At 27.5% G+C, this 24620-nt stretch overlaps 3 protein-coding genes and 1 pseudogene across 3 annotated transcripts; 2 read left to right on the plus strand and 2 right to left on the minus strand.

The window, feature by feature from the left end:
* Positions 1-7134: 7134 nt before the first annotated feature.
* On the minus strand, positions 7135-8876 carry LOC113380837 (probable proteasome subunit beta type-5). Its single transcript, XM_026619910.1, has 4 exons — positions 8751-8876; positions 8481-8680; positions 7830-8158; positions 7135-7604 (listed from the first exon to the last, which is right to left on the minus strand). The coding sequence occupies exons 1-4, from the start codon at positions 8874-8876 to the stop codon at positions 7135-7137; spliced, it is 1125 nt and encodes a 374-aa protein (XP_026475695.1).
* A 1388-nt stretch (positions 8877-10264) lies between these two features.
* Positions 10265-16267, plus strand: LOC113380838 (probable serine/threonine-protein kinase clkA). Its single transcript, XM_026619911.1, has 10 exons — positions 10265-10406; positions 10601-10702; positions 11131-12289; positions 12380-12543; positions 13281-13347; positions 13432-13556; positions 13628-13726; positions 15537-15807; positions 15884-16011; positions 16095-16267. The coding sequence occupies exons 1-10, from the start codon at positions 10265-10267 to the stop codon at positions 16265-16267; spliced, it is 2430 nt and encodes an 809-aa protein (XP_026475696.1).
* A 4814-nt stretch (positions 16268-21081) lies between these two features.
* On the minus strand, positions 21082-21996 carry LOC113380839 (N-acylneuraminate cytidylyltransferase A-like). The gene is made up of 4 exons (XM_026619912.1): positions 21991-21996; positions 21725-21867; positions 21274-21441; positions 21082-21184 (listed from the first exon to the last, which is right to left on the minus strand). The coding sequence occupies exons 1-4, from the start codon at positions 21994-21996 to the stop codon at positions 21082-21084; spliced, it is 420 nt and encodes a 139-aa protein (XP_026475697.1).
* Positions 21997-22389: 393 nt separating this feature from the next.
* On the plus strand, positions 22390-23483 carry LOC113380840 (annotated as a pseudogene).
* The last annotated feature ends 1137 nt before the right edge of the window (positions 23484-24620 follow it).

Consider the following 24620-nt stretch of genomic DNA (forward strand, 5'->3'; position numbering starts at 1 on the left):
TTTAGAAAATTAATTAGAATACTATAGGCACCCCTCATTTTGTTATCAAAATGCTAAATAATTAAACTTAAGTTAATTACAATTTTGTAGTACTTGATGAATATATAATTTATACAAGTACTTTTTATCTATTTTGAAATTATTTTATAATTTTAGCAATAAAAATTTTATTAATATTTTTTATATATTAATTTCTCTATGTGTATCTGATTTATTTTTAGATTCACATAATAAATGATCTATAGAGATTATGACATAAGGGTATGGGCGTGTTTCCATACAGAATTGGCCCCACCCTGGTATTTAAATAATTTTGATGCCATTTTATAGGTATTTTTGAGAAAATCAGATATACCAAATTTCAAATCCGTAGCTCATCATTTGGCCGAGATATCAGTGAAAACATGTGAAAGTGGCCCCTTTTTTCAAACTCACTTTTTGTCGGAAATATGAGAGATATCGAAAAACTGTTAACGTCATTCTATTTATACTGATCTTGTCTATGTTGTTCATAACAAATAATGTGAAAAAAATATTTGGTAGTGCGAGAAAAAGTGAAAATAATTTTTTGTTTTGAATTTTTGGGTAGTGCAGTTGTTTGGACTAATTTTTAATTAGCATGATTAGAAAGGCTATTGGATTTTCTTTTAGTGTGCAAAATTTTGTTTTATTTCATGTGGTAGAACACATTCAAAAGTAGGAAAAACCTGAGCAAGTACACGCTCGCGCTCATATAGAACCCGTGTAAGTCGTCTCTCATTCGCAACGACTAGCAACAGCATTGCTCGCCGCGCGTCTTGATAAATTAAAACATTTTTAATAAAACACAAGATATATACATTTATATTTTAAATAATTATATATTTATATGTATATGTATAATAATAACTATATTATTATATAATTAAATATTTATTATTTATATATTGCACAATATATTAAATGATTTAATCATCATTAATTATCTATTAATTATCATTTATTAATTATTAATACCACTAAATAAATAAAAAATGGATTGATAAAAAATATACATAATAATAGTATATCGGTATATGATTACTATTCATGCCACAGCAATGTATACAAATGCAAGTATACTAAGTTAGTCATAAATATATTAAATAATATCTTGAAGTTTTTTTTTTAAATTAAATAATATATAAGAATATATTGAATAGAATATCTCAACCTATAAATACTCATAATAATTATTGAACTGTCTTTGTCGTAAGTTTAATGATATTTTTATGCAAAGCTTGAATAACAAGTTCTTTTACATTACACAAACCAACTATTTATCTGATAAAATGTTTCTAAACAAAAAACACCAATATCCAGGCAGGAAGGTGTTCCAACAAGAAGTAACACCTTGCCACTTAGCCAACTCAATCTTTCCAATCAGGAGCTGTACAATAAAACACCAAAATTTACTCAAAATCATGTCAAAATTCAACAAACTGAAGAAAATTTAACAAAAATGACAGATACAAAACAAATTTTTAGAGAAGAAAGTAAAGAAGAAATTTATAAAAACTCTTTTAAGCATAAACCACCAAACGAACCTCAAAAAATGAGTCATTTTACAACAAGGCATCTGAGTTTGGCAAGAATGAGCCTTTAAGAAGGACTAGTGTGTTTTATCCTATTAGATCACAGTCATATTACAAGGTAAGAGAACAAAACATTCTTCCTAGACAATCTCCTTACCCAGTTAGAAACCCTACTTTTCATAGCAAAATCATCTCAAATTATTCAGGTTATTCTAACCAAACAAACAGAAATTACGTAGTTAATCCAAGAGTTCAACTTAATCCTCTTAACAGGGCACCTAGCAATAATTACAATGTTTCTGAACAGTACATTATGAATAACAATATGAATAATATTTATAGTACTATTAACCCAATAGTAAATCCAACTATTAATCATTCTTCTAATTATAATCCTACAAATAATTTTAATGTAAATTCTAATTATAACCCTGTAAATACTTTTAATCAGAATAACAGCTATAACCCTAACATTTATTCCAATATGAATCCTATTACTTTAAATCCTAATATGAATCAAAATATTAATTCAAATTTTAATCAAAATATAAATGCTAATATGAATGTTATGCCTAATGTTACTAACAATAGCCTTACTAGTAATATTAATAATCATTACTACAATACAAATATGACTTATCATAACACACCTAATCCTAATATGAATATTAATGGAATGAATCCTTCAGCTAATAATCTTGTAAACAATAATAATATGATGCCTGTTAATAATATTATGGGTAATAATAATCTTGTTAATAATACTATTATGAATAATGAATCATATAATTCTTCTTATCCTAATTTGTATGACCAATCTATGGGTTATTTTAATAATTATTAATCAACCAAAAACACCTTATATTAATATGAATTATGATTATCAAATGAACCAACCAATAAATAATACACAATTTCATCCACCAAATTATCAACCTATGAATAATTTTAATCCTTACATGAATTATCAAATTAATAATTACAGTGTTAAAAGAAGAAGTACACCAAATTTTAAAAACAATGAACAAATAAATTATTATAATAATTTACAAGGGTACCAAGAAAAAGAACCACTTTTCGTAAGGAATGATCAATATGTTGATTTTAATGAAGAACACAGAAAAATATTTAACCAACAAAGAAATATTAATTACAATTATTTAAATGAAATGCAAATGAGAAATGAACAACAGTTTAGAAATTTAAATGACAATAAAGTATATTTTACCAATGAATCACAAATGAGGAATGTTAATGAAAGACAAATGAAAAACATAAATGAAAGACATTTTAAAAATGAAGTAAAAATAATCAGTGAAGATAATTTTATCCCATTAACCAGTCCTAGCAATTATAAACCTGGAAAAATTAGTGATTTTCCAATGCAAGAACACAAAATAATAAATGAAAAAAGTAAGAAAAATAAAACACCAAAGAATTTTTATGATCCTAAAAATGATTATGTTTCAACAAATAAAATTTTTAATGAACAAAGTGACAATGTAAATGAATTAAACTTTAATGAAGAGATGGGTAAACCAATTACTTATCCAATAGGATCCAGCTATCCTACAGAAAATACTAAAAGTAAAACACAGAGACAAGAAACAAACACATTTTCTGGTAAAATTTATTACAATGAAGAAGAAAAATTTTATAAAGAAAAAATAAAAAAAGAAAAAAAAAATTATAAAAAAATTTATTCAACTGAATTTAAAAGAAAAGATTACAGTGAAGATAAAAAAACTAAGAGAAGAGAAATAAAAGTAGAAGAAATAAATACATTGGAAGAAATTAAAAGAGAAAATGAATTAAAAAAATTATCACAACAAAAGAATGATGCCTTAAAAAGTGAAGAAGATAATTTTGATCCAATGCCAGATATTTTTTAAAGGTGTAAATAAAATATTATTAAGTAAATGTATAAAAAAATTAATTTATTATTTTTAACTTCCCGAAGGAGAAGTTTATGTTTTCATCAAAAGATCCGGTTTGCTAATTTTATGTTTTCTCGACGTTTCAAGCCATTCTGAATCGAATGAGACCAACATTTGGAAAAAGTATATGTGTGTGTGTGTGTGTGTGTGTGTGTGTGTGCGTGTGCACCAACAGATTTTTTGCCGTAAATCGCCGTTTTCTCAAAAACGGCTGGACCGATCTCAAAAATTTAAAAGCCATTCGATGTATCTCGATGAGGACTATTGTCTGTCAGTTTTGTGCGACGATCGGCCAAACCGTTTCTTCGTAAATAGCAGAGAAGTGAAAACTCTTTCGTCCACGTTTTAGCCCGCAGTTATGAATCGATTTTGAAAATTCAAAAACCGTTCGAAAGATATTGGTTGGGAATCGTGCTGATTAGTTTTTGGTAGAGATCGGCCGGGCCGTTTTCTTGTAATAAAGTTTTTAAAAAAAAAATTTCGACGATTTTTATGATTATTTTTTTGACGATAGATACCATAGTCTTCTAGATCATACTAAAATATTACGGCCCTACGACAACTGGTTCAGCTTTAAAAATTCGTCAAAGTTTGCAAAAATCAGTATGGTCTTTTTGGCATTTGTCAAAATTAGACTTTTGATCGACGTTTTCTCAAAAACGCCTGAACCGATTTTAGAAATTTAAAAGCCATTTGATGTATTTCGGTGAGGACTATCGTTTGTCAGTTTTGTGCAACGATCTGCCAAGCCGTTTCTTTGTAATTTGAAAAAAAGTGTTGAACTTTTCGTCCACATTTAAGCTTATCCTACCGAACCGATTTTGAAAAATCAAAAACTGTTCGAAAGATATCATTTGGGAATGATGCTGAAAGGCTGAAAATTTAAGCCTTTTTTCATGGAACTTTTTTTGGCGATATACATCATGGTCTTATAGAATTTACTGTAATATTACGGCCTTACAACAAGTAGTTTAATTTTAAAAATTCGTCAAACTTTGCTAAAATTATTATCGTTTTTTTTTAAAGTAGGATTGATGAAGTATATTATTTACACATTTTTTGATCAAGTCGATTATTTAGTTACACATATCGGGAAGTTCATGTAATTTGCCTCAAGGCTAAATACCAAACCAACTAGTTCTTTATACATTTCATTAAGAAATACTTTGTCAAATTCATTTCCTTGTATTCTTTGTAATGTTCTATCTTTTTATCAATCTCTTTTAATAAATTAATATGATTAATATATTCATTAGTAGGATCACTTATTAATTTAGCTTTAGCTAATTGGATTGCATAAAGAACAAATTGTTTTTCTGATTCATAAGTCAATGCTTTATGGATTGTGGTTGGTTTTTTTGATAAGAAAATTTCTAAGTTTTTTAAAGATTGTTGGATTTCTTCTGGTAACATTTATGATGTTTATATTTTAATAAATTTAATTATTTTTTTTATATTATTTTCTTATTTTTTAATAAATTTAATTATTTTTTTATAAATTTAATAATTTTTTTATATGATTTAATTATATTTTAATAATTTTTTTATATGATTTAATTATATTTTAATAAATTTTCTTATATTTTAATTTATAAAACTAATCAATTTTATTTTTCTAATGTCATTTGCTTCTTCGTTAAAATCACTTCAAACAAAAAAAGAATTAACATTTTTACTGGTAGGTCTGGACAATTCAGGTAAAACAACTATAATAACCAACTTATGCAACATAAAAGAAAAGATACTTCCTACCTTTGGTTATAAAAAATATTACCTAACAAAAAGAGTGCGCGTAAGGATCACACGCGATTGAAGTAAAACTTTTAATATTGTATGAGTAGGCAATTAAGATAAAAATAAAAAAAACATCATATTTGAATTTTAAAAATCATCTTTTAATAATCATATAACATCAATAATAATAAGATCTCCTGAGCATCGGCACAGCTGTCCTACTGATATTAAGAGTTTGAATATGATGTGAAGCTTTCTTCCTAATTTTGTTACCTATCTTACCGGGAAATTCAAACCATAAACGTAGAAGTTCATCATTATCGCCATGTTCTATGTACACTAATTTTCCCACACAACCATTAGCTAAGCCATCACTTACATCAATATTAGTTGTTATTATGTAAAATTCATTCAGAACTAAAATTATTTCATACGGCAAAGCCCCGGTATCAATAACCGATTTTTTTGAAACTGCTGACGAATGTATGATTGTTGATCTGTCGCATGGCAACCTACATAAATATCCGTGGCAGTAGATATTATTTTGTCTTCAACGAGATTCAATATAAATTTATTATATTCCATGACACGTGTATTCTCTAAGAAAAGTCTTATTCCATGAGGACATAATACAGCAACCTCTTCTTTTGTAAAAAAAAACGTGATTCAATTAATGCAAGTTCATATAGGGTTTAGCGCTCGACTTACGCATGACATGACGGGAGTGGATACTCGCGACATCAGCGCTTACGGCGTCGTAGTGTTCAACTACACGTTGGCATTTTCGTTGCATTTGTACGGATTTACACCCGTGTCGCGCCTAAAAATTTTTACCCCATATCGCGCCTAAAGAAGTTTTACTTCAAAAATAATTTAAACATAAAAATATTAGACATAGGTGGTCAAGAATGTTTTAGTGAGTATTGGTTTAATTATTATGGTTTAGTAAATGGTAATATTTTTGTGATAGATATGTCAGATAAAAGAGATTTTCTTAAGTATTTTGAAGGATATAAAGAAAGTATTCCTTTATTGATTTATGGAAATAAGAAGGATTTAGGGGATATTGATTTAAAAGTGGATGGTAATGTTAAATTTTTAAAGGTGTGTGCTATAAAGAATGAAGGATTAGAAGAAGGAATCGATTGGTTAATTAATCAATGCATTAATTTATAAATGTTTTTTAAAAATAAAAGAAATTATATAAAAATAAATAATTAATAAATTTATTAATAAATATAAAATAAATAATTAATAAACTTATTAATAAATTTAAAATAATATTTTAATAAAATATAAATAAACAAATATAAATTAATATTTTTAAAAATGAATATTGATAAAAAATATTTTTTTAATCTAATAACTTTATTATTTATTTAAAAAATTATTTAATATAATTTAATTTTTTTTTATTAAAGAACGTACGTTAACTTAAGAATAAAAAATCTAAAAAAGAAAGTTTTAGCTTGTGAAAGGCTCACAGTATTTTCATTTTATAAAAAAAAGATTATAAGTTAATTTTTTACTTATAAAGCTGTAATTATTTCATATTTCTTTCCAAACTTAGACTTAATCTCTTCAAAATAACAATCCAAAGTATTAAGAAAAGCATTAGCACAGCATCAAAGGTATATCCTACCTTAACTTCATTTTTATTGATCTCAAAAACATCTTCAATCACACTTCTTAATTGATCTGTCAAATAAAAAATGGGAGGAAAAGAATCAAGGCAAGTTGCATGGATCTCAATAGAATCTTTCATGGTTAAAATGGCTAATTCTTTAAAATTCTTGGTATGAATGTAATGAATCATATCTTTAATTTTCTTGTTTATGTTTTCTAATCTCTTTTTGAATAATTCACTTGCATTAACTGTCCTTAGCATTCCTTCAGTGCTAGGCACTTTTTTAGAATTTTTGTTTGAAACAAGTAAGATTACTTCTACTTAGTTCTTTCCATTCGCTTAGTTTTTCTGCAAAGTATTCCTTTCCTTCTTTCTTTAAATGTACTAATCCATCAAAAATTGATCTACTTGCACTGCCTGAGCCTTTCCTTGCCAAAATGGAAAGTGTTTTAGAGTCTAAATTAAAATTAAAGAAAGAATCTAATGCTTTTACCAGAGCAGAGTAACCAGAGGCAGAACTTGCTAAGCCACAAGAATGAGGGAATGAATTTTTAGACACAATTTTTAATTTACCTTTGTAATTAAACACTTCTTTGAAATAATTTATCAGATTTTGCATTCTAACAGGTATTTCTTTTATTTCATTGTCTAAAATAAACAAATCTTCACTGCTTTCTTCAATGGTTGTTGTTGTGATAAGATTTTTTAAGGTTAAAGAGATACTTTCGTTGGTTGGTAAGTTTTCTTTTATGTCTGATTTACCCCAATATTTTATTAAAGCAATGTTTGGATGGGAAATAACTGTTTTAACTCCAAAATTGTGAAAGAATGCAAGTATAATGAGCTGGGAGTTAATCTATAAATAATATTTAAAAAATCAAAAAAAAAAAATCGATTTATTCAATATTTTATCTTATTAGAATCTTTCTATCTACAAGTTTTTGGATAATTTGATATTTTTTGATAATTTTGACGTACCATATGCATCTTCATCACTCAAATTCCAATCATAACCAGAGTCTAAAGCACCAAATGCATATACTGAACCACTACCCACAGAAAAAACTTTTCCCGGAGTTCTTGTACCTTCTGAATCTACATAGTACAATGCAGGTCCTCGCTTATCATAGCCCGCTAACATCATACCCATAGATAAGCCCATTCCTTTATAATTATAAACCATATTAGACATAAGTTTGCTTGCAGCTGCTACAGATATTCTTTCTCTATTGCGCAGTTCATGCAAACGGCATTGTTTTGCTAGCACACGATCCCAATAAACACAATCAGCTGCTCCACCAGCCAAAGTTCTTAAGAAGAGAAAATATAAGATTTACCTTTCAAAGTTGCTTAGGAAGTCACATTTTAATTCATTTAACTATATTTGGAAACAATTTCTTGAAGAAAACCACAATAGTATATTTATTAACTGATAAGCTGATGAATTGTAACTGTTTCTCAATGAATGATGCCTCAAAAAATATTTTGACTCTTGTAAGTAGACATTTTAAGCTACATATAAGAATTATCAGTAACGCCGACTGTAACTGGTAATGATGAATCAGCATTATTACCTATGATATAACAAACATCAGAAATTCAAGATCAAATTAAAAAGACACAAAATATGTACCTAACAAAAAATCATTAATTTCAACAATTTTCTTCATGCATTGTGACCCAATAAATTGTCCACCAGTTGCTCGGGAATCAACTGCTAGTATCACACCACCTCGGAATTGAAATCCAAGAGTTGTAGTACCATGATCAAAATGCATACGCAACTTATTTCCTTGTTCATCTTTCATATTAGCAAGTTCCACCGCAGGCTAAAAAATAAATGATATACATATTTTAATATTTTAAATATAAATAAAGATTGACATCAACAAAATTCACATTTGCGAATGGAGGAGCACATAATTCCATATTATTTTGGAAAGTACGTGTTAATTTTGCATATTCATCAGTATCATCATTTTGAGAATAATAATTCACCAAACCACACAATTGAGCCAAAGCCATTATTATAAAATTAATTACAAAACGAAGTAATCTAAACTGCCAGATAACCAACAAGAAACAAATGACAAAGACAAACAAAATTAGAAGCTTCACAGTCACAGTCATACACACTAACGCGAAGTTAGCGTCGAAAATATCGATAAGTTTTTTAATAGTTATGCCGCTTTTTTTAAATCTTCAAAAGTTTCAAACATTAAATTTATTGGGCTACAGTTTTTCTATCACGTTTGACCAATCCTTGCCATCCGTAAGCATTATATCAAATTATTGATAGATAATTAGATTTACTCTAATTAAAATTTAGTTACTATTTACTAACAGTGCTCCGAATATTTTTAATTTTTTTTTACACATTCTTTGATAATCGTATGCGTTCCTTATTATAAAAATTAATTATTTATATATTACCAATAAAATGTTAGGCTTATGATATAACAGTTGTACGACAATCAAGATTATTTATCGAATTTAATTAATAAATTTAAATTATTAGAGTATTAATTGCATTGGAATTTTCATTTAAGTTTTAGAATTTATGATATATCTTGCTTTACTATTATATTAAACAAACACTAATCCATTCACCTAATTTTAAAAAATTACTTGTAAAAAGTTTATATAAAAAATCTGTAAAATATTAGTGTATAAAAAACAAATATTTTATATACCTACACTAATTTATATTTTGCCATAAATTTAAAAGCTATTGTACATGGCCAGATTTTTCTAACAAATGTTAAACTCTGTATAATTTAAATGAATAAGTCTTCACATGAATTTATATTATACCTGCACTGGATGCATTTATAATGAAATCGAATAATATGGTTATCTATTTTTAAAATCAGCGCGATAATTAAATTATATTCATTATTCGAACATGGTTATGAACATATTTGCAGTAATTAGGATAATAAATATACAATTTAAAAAATCAATTTAATGCAATAATATTAAATTTAGATCAGTTATAATTTTGCAACATTGATTTCGATATATGATTATTTATTTTTTAAATAATATACACTGAACTTAAAATTGAAATGAACTGAAATCGCACATAAGGTTGCTAAATAATTTAATAGGGTTATCATCCGCATGTTAATTATTATTTTTTATTAATCTTTTAGATTATTTATCGTTTCTCAATTTAAATTTTATGCGTGACCGATTTTGACTTCAATTGTGCAACCTAATTAAGTGAAAAACTAAACATTGAATTTGATCCAAAGAAAAGGGTTACCTATTGTTTTGATTTGATTGAGAAGCGGAGATCAAGTCCGGCACGTGTTCGAAGTTTTCTTGTTCAACGAAAGGGTTGTGATTTAGGGCAATTGCCTAATTAATTGTGTTTATATGCTTGTGTTTTGTGTGTACATATTTCAGGAATGACGGATTTCATTAAATGCATTATTTGTGATAAACGTGCGAATAGCATGTCTGAAATGCATTTGCATCAAACGACATGTCATTCGATTGATCAGTTTTCTTTAATAATATTATCGCGCAGAGAATCCAAGATTGAAAATGGTGAGTTAATTGTGTGATACATTAATCCACCAATAAATAATTAATTAAATGTATAATATTATATGATTGTAACCTAATTTCATTAGTTGTAGAAAATTTGACGAAAAATGACAAAAACAGCAATAATTCTAACAGAAAAAAATCTAAAACTAGTGCTTCTGTTTTGCAACAAGAATTAAAAGATTGTGTCACAGCTATTGATAAAGTATTGCAATCTTCAAATAAAACTGAAGGCAGACGTAAGAAGAATCCAAGACCTCGAAAGAATGATAAAACTGAAACAGCTAAAAAACAATGTACAATAACTACTTAATGGTATTTTATTTATTTAGTTATAACTTTATTTGTGGTATATGAAAATTATGACTGATTTACATGATGCTTAAAATAGGTGCTATTATAGAATATATATATATATATATATATATATATATATATATATATATATATATATCAAGTAACGGCAACCAAACTAGAGTTAGAGGATCAAATCTTTTTATATTTATATTTGTGCAATTGTAATCAGATGCTCTTATAGCACTAAAGAAATCATCAAATAGATCTTGGTGAATAGTTTATGCACACATACCCAGGAAACCTGACTAAAATATATATATATATAGTATATGTAAATTGGTCATTATTATTTATAGGCTTAGTGTGTAAATGATTTAGTATGCAAATTAATTTTAATCAATAATTAAATCTAAAATTCATATGTTAGATGCCAATGAAATAGCAGATGGAGTGCAAAATATTGGACCTGAAAAAGAAGTCGATGAAACCAAGCCAATTCAGCAACCAGAATTATCAACAACAATCAACACTCCTTTGAAACGATCACTAGGCAAAAAGCCTACTAAGCCTGCAAATGTAAAAATAAGTAAAGCCAGTGAAACAACTAAAACACCGACTGATGTCATTCGAAAAAGAACAACTGTATCATCAACTAATAGGAGAGAAAAAGTTAGTCGATGCTCCCAGAACAAGAAATGTGCAATATTGGAATCTGTATTGGTCGCAAAAGGTTCAGTCAGAAAGAGAAACCAAATTAATGTAATAAATCCCACCAAAATGAAACTTATTTTTCCACAAGCCAATAATCAAGAAGTAAAAGCAAAAGAAGATGTTACCTGGAATAAGGCTTACCAGAATTATGTTGATGGATTGCAAGTTGTAAAAGAAATTCCAGTTGTTCAAGCTGATTATACATCAAATAATGCACTCAATTTTCAAAATATCCTTACAAAACAAAATCAGAATCAAACACCATTTACTGATAAAAATGAAGGATACGAGTTTAATAATAACAATCATCAACAATCATCAGAAGGCCGTATTCAAAATCCTTACCATTTGCAAGATAACCTTGGCAATGATTTATTAAATAAGACATTTATTGAATCTAATGATTTAATTAGCGATTTGAGGAACATTGCACCAGAGCACCTAGTAAATAATTTGAATGATGATTCAAATCTCGATAGCATTTCAATGGGCTTAACAAATGATGTAAAAGACTTCATTGTTGAATTTTTTGAGGAAGAGCAAAATGCTGAAACGAGAAATCCTTATTGGGAAGATAATATGAATAAGTACTTTCCATCTGAAACAAAAAGTAGTTCAGAAATTGAACAATTTAATGAAAATGCTGACAAATATATGAATGGCAATGATGAGATGCCTTTGAATTTAGTTATAAGAGAAATTGATGTACCGATCAATCAAGAAAGCTTTAATAATATTTTTTATCATACAACTTACACATCTAATTCAGCAAATAAAGCGATATGTAAATCTACTTGGAGTGAGGAATATATGAATAGCCAAAATGCAAATTTTTGGGCATCATACAATGTTAACAAGCGACCATATGAATTTTCGTATGCATACAAATATAAACTTTTTTGTCAAATATGTGGTGATCAATTTCTGAATAATATTGCATTACAAGCACATTACATTTCTTGCAGTGGAATAAATGACAACCAGAGGGTAAAGACATCGGAAGAAAAAATGTTGGAAGAACACTTCCAAAAAACATTCATTGGAGGTGAGCCTGGCATGATGGTTTATAATTCTGAAATTCAAGAAAATAATATGAATTTGACTCATTTTAAATATGAATGCCATGCATGTCAGACAGGATTTAAAAACGGCACTAATTATTGCAAACATATGTTGGATCATAAAAAAATTTTTGCACAAGGAAAATATGTAATATGTACTGAATGTGGTTTGTATATCGAAAATTTTAACATATTGAAAAATCATTTTCATAAATATTCTTAACAATTATCATTATGTTATTTTTGTTTGTTATTAAATGAGAAAAGTTTTTTGAGAAAACTTACAGCTCTGATTGTACATGTTATCTCATTCAGAGGTACTTCCTCTATTATTTAATTTAGTGTTTAAGAAACATTCAGTTTTTATGTATTGAGTTATATCTTCACTGATATTGTGGAACTGATTATTTGTTGTTTTTTGTCAAAGAGTATATTGTATAATGTATATAATTATGTGACTTCATTCTATGAAATTATTATACTGTTTGAAATAGAGATTTAATTTGTTGAATAATGAAAATGAAATATATGTTTTTTACACTATTATTCTGTTATGTTTATGGGTATGCAGAAAGATAAAATTATTAAAGTTGAAATATATATATATATATATATATATATATATATATATCTACTTTTTATTAGTTTAATTGCACCTCATCCGAACATTGCTGTTCTGATACTAGCAAGAGGAGGTTCAAAAGGAATACCTTTGAAAAATTTGCAAAAAATTAATAATAATTATTATATTAATAAGTATTATTTGTTTTTTGATGTACATTGTTTTTTTTTTTTTTTTGTTTAGATGATAGTGGATTTGGCGGACATGGAGGTGGTGGCGGAGGCGGTAGCGATAACAGGCGTGGTGGTGGGTGTGTATAATTTATTATTTTGTTGTGATAATTTATCACAATTAGAGTCAGAAATTAACATACTTTTGTTTATTTTCTTTTTAGTGGTGGCTTCTCTAATTATTCAGAAACAAGAAATTCAACAAAAAGTAATACTTATTCAAGTTATCAATCTACATCAGGTGCATATTCCTCTGGTTCATCTTCACGAGTTACCAATGATAATAGAGGTAACAATTTGTTAATTAAGTTTTTGAGCATATGAAGTATAATAGTTTGTTCTCAATTATATTATTTGCAGATAATTCCTTTTTCCCAAATAAATCAGATGACAAAACTAGATCACATGGTGGTGAAACTGACTTTAATGTAAATGATGATTTTGATTGTATGATTACAGGTAAAATTATTATACACTATAGGCGGGCCCCGTAAAAATACTCGTCAGACCAAACTGATATGTGTAGCGGGCAAATCGCTTGCTCGACACGAGTGCTTTTTCCGTCGCCTCGCATGAATACAAATGGCTGTCACATTGAACATATTTTTTTATAACTCTTTTTTTTTAAAAAAAAACCGTCTGGTTGTTTTGAACTATAAAAAAATTATTTAATTAATGCATAATTAAACATAAAACTAACAAAAACTAGTGAATGGCATCGTGCCTTCAGGCAAATTGCTGAAACTTCCTGTACCATAACGAAATGTTCGAGGAATATTGAGTATTGAATGAAATATTTTTTTTCTAAAGCAAATGTTATGTCAACACAATCAGAATGTTTTTTGAATCATTCAATTCGGATGCTTATTTCTATCAAAAACTGCCATTTTGTGTACATTTAGCTCCGTATCTTTGAAATGGCTGAACCTGCCTTTGCCAAAAACTAATCACCACTTCTCCCAATCATTACTAATTTAATGTTTTTTAGATCATTCAAATCGGATGCTCCGTTCTCTCAAAAACTCGATTTCTATTTTCTGCACTTTTTGCTCTGTATCTCCGTAACGGCTAGACCTGCGATTGCCAAAAACTAATGAGCACATCTCCCTATCAATAGGAATCGAATGTTTTTTGAACCATTCAAATCGGTTGGTCCGTGCGCCCGAAAACGTGAACGAAAAAATGCGGCCACCAAAAACACACGCACACACACAGACACATCCATTTTTAATGAGGTATGCCAAAATGTTCAGAAACCTAAAAACCGTAGAAAAATGGAAAATTTTTCATTCTTGATTTTCCGCCCATTACTATATATAGGTTAGTTATAACTAACCTACGGAAAGTTAAAAAATTAACGTACAGTAGATATATAAACCAATTTTTACATACGTGAAATTTATGGAAAAAATCACCCCTTATGAAGAGGTGCTGGGACCCGGATAGCAAAAATAGCTGAACCACTTCAATTAAACTATTTGGTTTCAAAACAACGCAACTTTGACCTAAAAATGATTCAATAATTGGAGGATTGTCAAATTCTGACCACTCCACTTCTTCATTGTCATTATTTCCAGAATCTCTGGATATAATCGGTAAAACTCTACGTCTTCTAGGATGAGAAAAATCTTCATCCACATACACTACCAAAATCAGTAATATAAAAATCACTTCCAATTTGTGATAAATTATTGACGCAAACTTTACTATCGCTATCCGATGCCATTATTTCATTATTGCAAATAACAATGTAAAAAAGATTTGAACTATACAAATCTGACAAATAACTAAAATATTTGATAAAGTATATATTGAACACCTTTTTATTGTTGTAAATTCTGCATATTTATCTACAAAACAAATTGCGAGTAGCTTGAATGAAAAGAAACTTGAAGATAAAACATATTGTTTCTTATCCTTATTCTTGTTCTAAAAGTCTTTCAATACGTAAATCAATTGAATCTAGAGAAAAGTATCAGCTATTCTTTCAATATCATATGCAAACCGATCAGATAAAAGTATTTTGACTCACTTTTAAAGTTAGTCTATTCAAAGCGTAATAATACCTTGCCCGCCGATAAGCAACAGTCCTCGCAGAGCGTAATTTTACGGGGCCCGCCGATAGTGTGTTAATTTTGTTGAAATATTATTAATAACTTCTACAAGTATCATACTATTTTTTATATTATTTTCCTGTGTATTACTTTCCTGTTTTTTTTTTTTCAATTTTTAATTCTAAAATTTAAAATTTACTAGATTTTTTTTTCAGATATGGATTGGGACGATAACTTTAATGAAAATGGTATTGTTGACAGCAGCATACAACAGAACGATAATAGCAACTCAAATTACAGCAGCACCAAATTTACTCGTAATTATAAAAGTCTAAGGGCACAAACGGAAAATAAAGACTTTTCAACTAATCAGAAACAAACATATGGAGGGAACAGTTCCGGCTGGCATCAAACTAAACATTCTAATAGAAAGCAAAATGATGAAAAAGAGGTTTTATGCAGTGGCTGCCAAGAACCAGCTAGAAAGTAAGAAAAAAAATTTTACAATCATGATATACTCCTGCATATTTTATACTGAGGATTGTTGTTTGATATTTTTTAGACAGACTGTAAAAAAAGAGGGTCCAAACAAAGGCAGAAAATTTTATGTATGTCCCAAACCTATGGAACAACAGTGTAAGTTCTTTGAGTGGGCAGAAGATGAACCTGAGCATGATAGCAATGAATCAAGTAAGCACTAAAATAATTAAAAGTATATATAGTTTAAGATATAGAGATATACAAACATATATGCTATGTAAATTTTATTATAGCTAACAACTGGTCAAGTAAACCTTCAAAGTCAAGAAAGACTTCAACTACAGTTTCAAAGAGAAAAACAACTTCTAAGGCAACTGGTACAAAACCCACTTCAAAAAGAAAATGTGGCCAATGTCGACAGGAAGGACACACAATTAAAAATTGTCCAAATATTAGCCATGTATGATATCTCAATGAAAAATGAGACGGTAATAATTGTTTTAATTTTTTTTAACATGAGTTTTAAGCATTACATTTTAAAATAACACTATATATGTATGAACATATGTATATATATATATATATATATATATATATATATATATATATATATATACTAGCATACCCAGCCTTGCGTTGCAACGGCCCTTATTAAAATCCATCTGATTGAAATTTGAATCCGTTTGACAACCAAATTTCAAACCTTTTGTTATAAAAAATTTATATCAATCCAAAAATAAATAAAATCCGGATTATTAAACATTTGAATAAATGAGTACATTACAAAATGTATAATGAATAACCAAGTGATTTTTATAAATTTGTTATATCTTATTTGGTATTACGTTCTATTTACCTTCAGCTAACATTTTAACATGTTCTACGATGCTTTATTTAGGAATGGTTTCACATACTATTGGTCACATACTATTGGGAACTTGCTATAATCCTTTAATATTTTTTTTGAAAATTTTCCATAAATTTATGATTAGACACTCATCGGATTTCAATGCATTTTTTTAAATTTGTTATTACTTACGAAACACTTATAATATAAATTTCCGACTATACATTCATATTCATACTATCCCCGAAACTAACATGGAAAAAGTTCTGAGGAATTCGAGTCCAAATCTATTAAATGTTTGATTTTTGGCACTTCGAAATTTAATATGATATGATATAATATTCAGTTTTCAATCATGATTTCTATTAATTTTGTGATGTTTATCTGAATGAACAACTTAAGCAAATTAAATCTTAATCATAAATCAATTTATTCATAAATTTCCCGGAATATTAACAAACGTCATTTTCGGCATTTATTTAAAATTCGTAACCGCCCAAATTTATTTAAATTTGATAAATTTTATTATTCTGTATCTTAAATGTGATTTGTGATATTGCCTAAGTTGCAATAATTAATGTATTTGTGCCTATTGGAATTCGTTAAAAATATTAATTCTTTTGACCTGTCAAAATTTTGTTTATGATTAAAGTTAAATTTAATATGTCGCTTTTTCATTCTGATCTATTATGTTTTGAGGACGTGTTAGTATCCGAACTAATATGTTGAGCAAACCAAATAAATATAAATTATAAATTTATTCATCTAATACTTTCCATAGATATGGATAATTGACATTTCACTTTTTTTAGTTTACAACTATCAAAATTTATTTAAATCTATAAACATTATATATTTCTATTATTTTGAATATAGCATTTTGCCTAATTTGGATATAACTGTTGTATATATTATATTATATCTGTCCCTTTTTCAATTAGTAAAAATAATATATTTTTAGAATTGTCATTTTTTTTTTCAAAAATCATAAATCGTTTTTTCTCGAAGTTTCCATAAATATTGACATTTGTCATTTTAGTGTTTTGTTTTTTTTTAGTGAATTTCTGTCAAAATTTATGGAAATTTATAAATAATATAAAACTAAATAAATATTTCCTTCTTGGTCGAAATTTAATATAATATGATATAATATATTTTTCAATAATGTTTTGTATCTACAATATTACCTATAACAAAACTTGGAATAATTAATGTATTTGTTTTTTATTGAAGTCGTTAAAAATTCAATTTTTCTGAACTGTCAAAATTTTGTTTATTATTAATGATTAATTTAATATGTCGTTTTTTTATTGTGATCTATAATGTTTTGAGTGGTTTTGAGGAAGTTTTGGTATCCGAACTAACTTCGTAAGCAAATCAAATAAATATAAATTATAAATCTATTTATCTAATAATTTTTATAAATATTGACAAATGTCATTTCACATTTTTTTAATAACTTTTATTTAAATTTATGAACATTGATTTTTAATTAGATTTAAAATTATAAACAGTGATTTTGAATGTAGCTTTTCATCTAATTTGGATATAAATGTTGGATATATCTATATATGTATATGTTTTTGAACTGTCAATTTTTTTTTTCAAAAATCATTAATCTTTTGTTCTCGAATTTTCCATAAATTTTGACATTTGTCATTTTAGTGTTTTGTTTTTTTTTTGGTCATTTTCTGTCAAAATTTTTAGAAATTTATAGAAATTATATATTTATATTTCAAATTTACTGTTCAAAATTTCCTATAACCTAAGTTGGATATATATGCACACGATGAGCCAATAAAATTTAAAATCGGTCCAGTAGTTTGGGCGTCCATCGCGAACCAACATCGTGACACGAGATTTATATATATATAGATATATATATATATATGTTGAAAATGTTTAAATTTGATGTTGAAATGTATGATAGATTTCTTGGAGGGCGTAACATCAAGTAAAAAAAGTAAAGTAAAGATTTTCTTCAAGACATCTTTATATTTCCATACGTTTCGACGTAAAATTCTACGTCATCTTACACAAAATTCCTATCCCCCACATCTTATAAAATCCGTCACAAACAATAGACTCACTTTTTTAAAAAACAAAATAACTAACCCCAACCTAAGTTTAATTTCCACAAAAGATAATAATTTTGAAGGTACCATTTAATATTGTTTTCAATCATTTTTAACTTCTCAATTCTTAACTTTGGCCTTTATATGTTTTATTTAGGTAGAATTAGAATGTTCTGAAAATTTTTTTTTTATCATGCTTACAATTGTAAGTATGATAAAAAAAAAATTTTCAGACATACTGTTGATGAACAAATATGATGTTGTATGCGAGTGGACTTACTTGACATATACAATTTATTTATATAATCAGTTAATATTGCCGTTGTTCCGAGACTATTTTCTTAAAGTAAAATAACAATATAAAGAAAATATTAGAAGTACCTTCCTCAGGACCTCGCTAGCATTACCTTCGTGCTGCGTATGGCCCCAGCCAGTTGCTATAGCTTTTTATTAGTAATTTCATTATTTTTTGGCAAACAGATTGGTATTACTTGCTTGTTTAAGTTCACTCTGAATATAAAAATAGAAAATAAAATAGTCATTTTTATTCAGGTTATGATGATAAAACTACCAAATTAATTCAAGGTTTTATTGATTGCTATGTGGTGCTAATTCAAAATGCATTTTAAACTTACATTCTATTCAATTTCAATAATCCTACATCATAATATTTAGAATTGGGCTTATATTCTGGATGCCTCAATCTTTCTGAAACGGTGAAGAGTTGAGAGTATTCGAAATTTTTGGGTGTGCCTGAATCAAAATCTGTAACACCCAACTGCACGAAATTCACAGAACCTCTGAAAAGTAGTTTTCGTTAAACGAGAACGAAAAAATAATATTATGCTCAACTTACAAATTTTTGTCATAAACACAATGAGCTGCCGTTAAGACAAAGTTATCACTGATCAAAGAACCTCCGCATGCCCAAATTATATTGTCTTCTTGGCCATAACCAAGACGCGCCTGTAATGAATCAGTACAACTTAATATTCTTACAAATTATTGATTGTACATATATTTAATATATTGTTCATGGATATAAATATACCATGTGCGGAAATTCGCGGTTCTGAGCTTTTTTCCGCCTACTATAAAAGGTACTACCGTGTGTCCACATCGGTTCACGAGGACCTTTTTTGCAGAATTTGTTAGAGTGGGTAGAGTGATTTTTTCGCAAACTAAATGCGAATATTCTATACATTCTGAAAAGTTAAAAATGTAATGTTCTTACGGTACCAAATAAATAGATTATATGACATTTATATTTTTAGAATTTATTTCTATTTTTGAAATTGTTTGTCTTAACTGTTTTCCGCTTTGTCTTCGCCACTACCAAGAGGTCTAAGATTTTTGCAAGGATTTTCTTTTTTCTCTGAATTTGGTTGTGTTTCTGGTGCATCTTCCGATGTTGGGCAACATACTAAATGGCTTAGTTCACCAGGGCAGAAAGTTGGACTCGAACCAGATACAATCAGACTTTGAATAGCGGGACAAGAAGACAAATTCGAACAATCACCATGTCGATTATCATTAGTTGTGCATGTTTTGCCTTAAGAAATCAGTCTATTTAGTTTTTTTCTATTGCAAGTTTAAATTAATTCGAGAAATAATATTGATTAAAGTCTTTATATATATATATATATAAACGAGAGAAAATAGTGGCCATTTCTTTATGATAAAGCCTCAAAGTTTAAAAAAAAAATAGTTGGAGGAAGCAAAGCTATACACCTAATAAAGAAATAATAATAATTCAAACCTAAGAATAGCTATAATAATAAGCATCTACACATTATTCTTTCAAACAAAGTTAACATTGAAACTGATGATATTTATTTAGGGTTCATATGAAATAAAATTATATGCAACTAGTAGAAAAAATATACAAATGTAATTTTATATTCTCTCGAATATAACAAATTCAAAACAAATTAAATGTAACCTTATTATTATAGATTTTTACATAATTTTTTTCTGTGTAATTTGAAATTTATTTTATTTTTTATTATACATTCTTGCACTTATGTAAATTATAAATTTTATTGTTGTTAAGCAAGTAGACACCTATAAATTTTATTTGCTTTTTTAGTTATGAATGCCCAAATTGCAGTGAATGCACAAATATATTCAGCTCAGGTGGAGGTGCAGCTCTCGCTGAATTAGCATCAGCTCCTTTTTTGGGCACCTTGCCTATTGGGCCAAGATTATCTTTTGAAGAAAATAGAGGAAAATCTGTACTTTCATGCTTGCCCGATTCTATATCATGTAAAGCATTTTCAAGTATAGTACAGAAACTTACCAATTAAATCATTTGTATTTTTTTAAAGTTGTAAGTAATTTTTATAATACACTTTTGATTTATTCTTCATCAAAATATTTTGCTATATTCTGTGCTAGTTCTAAATCCCAAGGTGTATCAATTTCTAAACTATATTTTGCTGGAATTTCTACCACAGAGCAACTGAATTTTTATTATTAGAGGAAAAAAGAATGATTATTAAAATTATTATATCATCATCATCAAATTTCATCATCTTTTTTTTTTATTACCTATCATCTTGTAGAAGGTTCTTTTCAATCAATTTGCGTGAGGCTAAATAAAACATTCCGTTCTCTATTAATTCTCCATTCCAATTTTGACGTCTAGGTCTACTCTCTGGATTAAAATTTTCTGAAGTTATTTTATTACCTTCCTCCTTCCATCGCAATTTAAAAGACCTAATACAAATATTCATATTATTTTCATATTGATGGAAAATTCTTACTCATTTTGAAAATTATTTATTTAATTATTATGCATTTTAATTGCAGTGAGAACAGATAGCAATAACCCGTTGCTATTGAAAATAAATTAATATGTTTATAAAAATACATTTATACTTTAACTCTGTACCTAGTAACACTGAAAACACACTGGGTATTGGTACTTGAAAAAGTTAATTGAGATATTGCTTCTAAAATATAATCTGTCTTGAGAAAGGGTGTAGTACATTGCACTAACATTAAATAATCTACATTTAAATGATGCTTTATAAATTCTTGTATTGCAGATATAGAAGTAGATGCATCAGTTGCATATTCTGGATCTCTCCAAAACACTTGTGCACCTGCTGCAATTAAGTATGTTTGGAACACAATATTAATCTAATATAATTTATGCAGTTATAAGAATAATTATTGGCATAGGGATTTAGATAATTATTTTATTTAGCTAATCTTTTAAATCTTTGTTCAATTTCACAATTTAAGAATAATTAATTAGCAAACCTTCATTGGCTTCTTTAGCAATCAATGATGGTCAGTTGAAACCCATATTGCTTGGATTTTTCCCTCTTCAAGCAATGGTGTAATTTTTTGGACGCTTCGTCTAATGAGTGTAACATTATTAATTTTTTGCAAATTTTTCAAAGGTATTCCTTTTGAACCTCCTCTTGCTAGTATCAGAACAGCAATGTTCGGATGAGGTGCAATTAAACTAATAAAAAGTAGATATATATATATATAATATATATAATATATATATATTATATATATATTTTCAACTTAATAATTTTATCTTCTGCATACCCATAAACATAACAGAATAATAGTGTAAAAAACATATATTTCATTTTCATTATTCAACAAATTAAATCTCTATTTCAAACAGTATAATAATTTCATAGAATGAAGTCACATAATCGCAAGAGGAGGTTCAAAAGGAATACCTTTGAAAATTTGCAAAAATTAATAATGTTGCACTCATTAGACGAAGCGTCCAAAAAATTACACCATTGCTTGAAGAGGGAAAATCCAAGCAATATGGGTTTCAACTGACCATCATTGATTGCTAAAGAAGCCAATGAAGGTTTGCTAATTAATTATTCTTAAATTGTGAAATTGAACAAAGATTTAAAGATTAGCTAAATAAAATAATTATCCAAATCCCTATGCCAATAATTATTCTTATAACTGCATAAATTATATTAGATTAATATTGTGTTCCAAACATACTTAATTGCAGCAGGTGCACAAGTGTTTTGGAGAGATCAGAATATGCAACTGATGCATCTACTTCTATATCTGCAATACAAGAATTTATAAAGCATCATTTAAATGTAGATTATTTAATGTTAGTGCAATGTACTACACCCCTTTCTCAAGACAGATTATATTTTAGAAGCAATATCTCAATTAACTTTTTCAAGTACCAATACCCAGTGTGTTTTCAGTGTTACTAGGTACAGAGTTAAAGTATAAATGTATTTTTATAAACATATTAATTTATTTTCAATAGCAACGGGTTATTGCTATCTGTTCTCACTGCAATTAAAATGCATAATAATTAAATAAATAATTTTCAAAATGAGTAAGAATTTTCCATCAATATGAAAATAATATGAATATTTGTATTAGGTCTTTTAAATTGCGATGGAAGGAGGAAGGTAATAAAATAACTTCAGAAAATTTTAATCCAGAGAGTAGACCTAGACGTCAAAATTGGAATGGAGATTAATAGAGAACGGAATGTTTTATTTAGCCTCACGCAAATTGATTGAAAAGAACCTTCTACAAGATGATAGGTAATAAAAAAAAAAGATGATGAAATTTGATGATGATGATATAATAATTTTAATAATCATTCTTTTTTTTTTCCTCTAATAATAAAATTCAGTTGCTCTGTGGTAGAAATTCCACCAGCAAAATGTAGTTTAGAAATTGATACACCTTGGGATTTAGAACTAGCACAGAATATAGCAAAATATTTTGATGAAGAATAAATCAAAAGTGTATTATAAAAATTACTTACAACTTTAAAAAAATACAAATGATTTAATTGGTAAGTTTCTGTACTATACTTGAAAATGCTTTACATGATATAGAATCGGGCAAGCATGAAAGTACAGATTTTCCTCTATTTTCTTCAAAAGATAATCTTGGCCCAATAGGCAAGGTGCCCAAAAAAGGAGCTGATGCTAATTCAGCGAGAGCTGCACCTCCACCTGAGCTGAATATATTTGTGCATTCACTGCAATTTGGGCATTCATAACTAAAAAAGCAAATAAAATTTATAGGTGTCTACTTGCTTAACAACAATAAAATTTATAATTTACATAAGTGCAAGAATGTATAATAAAAAATAAAATAAATTTCAAATTACACAGAAAAAAATTATGTAAAAATCTATAATAATAAGGTTACATTAATTTGTTTTGAATTTGTTATTTCGAGAGAATATAAAATTACATTTGTATAATTTTTCTACTAGTTGCATATAATTTTATTTCATATGAAACCCTAAATAAATATCATCAGTTTCAATGTTAACTTTGTTTGAAAGAATAATGTGTAGATGCTTTTATTATAGCTATTCTTAGGTTTGAATTATTATTATTTTTTTATTAGGTGTATAGCTTTGCTTCCTCCAACTATTTTTTTTTAAACTTGAGGCTTTATCATAAAGAAATGGCCTCTATTTTCTCTCGTTTATATATATATATATATAAAAGACTTTAATCAATATTATTTCTCGAATTAATTTAAACTTGCAATAGAAAAAAACTAAATAGACTGATTTCTTAAGGCAAAACATGCACAACTAATGATAATCGACATGGTGATTGTTCGAATTTGTCTTCTTGTCCCGCTATTCAAAGTCTGATTGTATCTGGTTCGAGTCCAACTTTCTGCCCTGGTGAACTAAGCCATTTAGTATGTTGCCCAACATCGGAAGATGCACCAGAAACACAACCAAATTCAGAGAAAAAAGAAAATCCTTGCAAAAATCTTAGACCTCTTGGTAGTGGCGAAGACAAAGCGGAAAAACAGTTAAGACAAACAATTTCAAAAATAGAAATAAATTCTAAAAATATAAATGTCATATAATCTATTTATTTGGTACCGTAAGAACATTACAT

This window comes from Ctenocephalides felis, unplaced genomic scaffold, assembly GCF_003426905.1.
Source record: "Ctenocephalides felis isolate EL2017-DRISC unplaced genomic scaffold, ASM342690v1 CF-g0.4_SCAFFOLD_02406, whole genome shotgun sequence".
In the NCBI taxonomy this organism is placed as follows: domain Eukaryota; kingdom Metazoa; phylum Arthropoda; class Insecta; order Siphonaptera; family Pulicidae; genus Ctenocephalides; species Ctenocephalides felis.

Coding starts and splice junctions, on each gene's coding strand:
- LOC113380837 (XM_026619910.1), bottom strand. CDS start 8,876: ATGGCTTTGGCTCAATTGTGTGGTTTGGTGAATTATTATTCTCAAAAT. Junction 8,681..8,750: donor GTGCTCCTCCATTCGCAAAT/GTGAATTTTGTT, acceptor TTTATTTTTTAG/CCTGCGGTGGAACTTGCTAA. Junction 7,605..7,829: donor GAGTGATGAAGATGCATATG/GTACGTCAAAAT, acceptor GGGGTAAATCAG/ACATAAAAGAAAACTTACCA.
- LOC113380838 (XM_026619911.1), top strand. CDS start 10,265: ATGACGGATTTCATTAAATGCATTATTTGTGATAAACGTGCGAATAGC. Junction 10,703..11,130: donor TGAAACAGCTAAAAAACAAT/GTACAATAACTA, acceptor TTCATATGTTAG/ATGCCAATGAAATAGCAGAT. Junction 16,012..16,094: donor GCATGATAGCAATGAATCAA/GTAAGCACTAAA, acceptor ATTTTATTATAG/CTAACAACTGGTCAAGTAAA.
- LOC113380839 (XM_026619912.1), bottom strand. Junction 21,442..21,724: donor TTAAATGTAGATTATTTAAT/GTTAGTGCAATG, acceptor TATTTGTATTAG/GTCTTTTAAATTGCGATGGA. Junction 21,185..21,273: donor AACCTTCTACAAGATGATAG/GTAATAAAAAAA, acceptor ATAAAAATTCAG/TTGCTCTGTGGTAGAAATTC.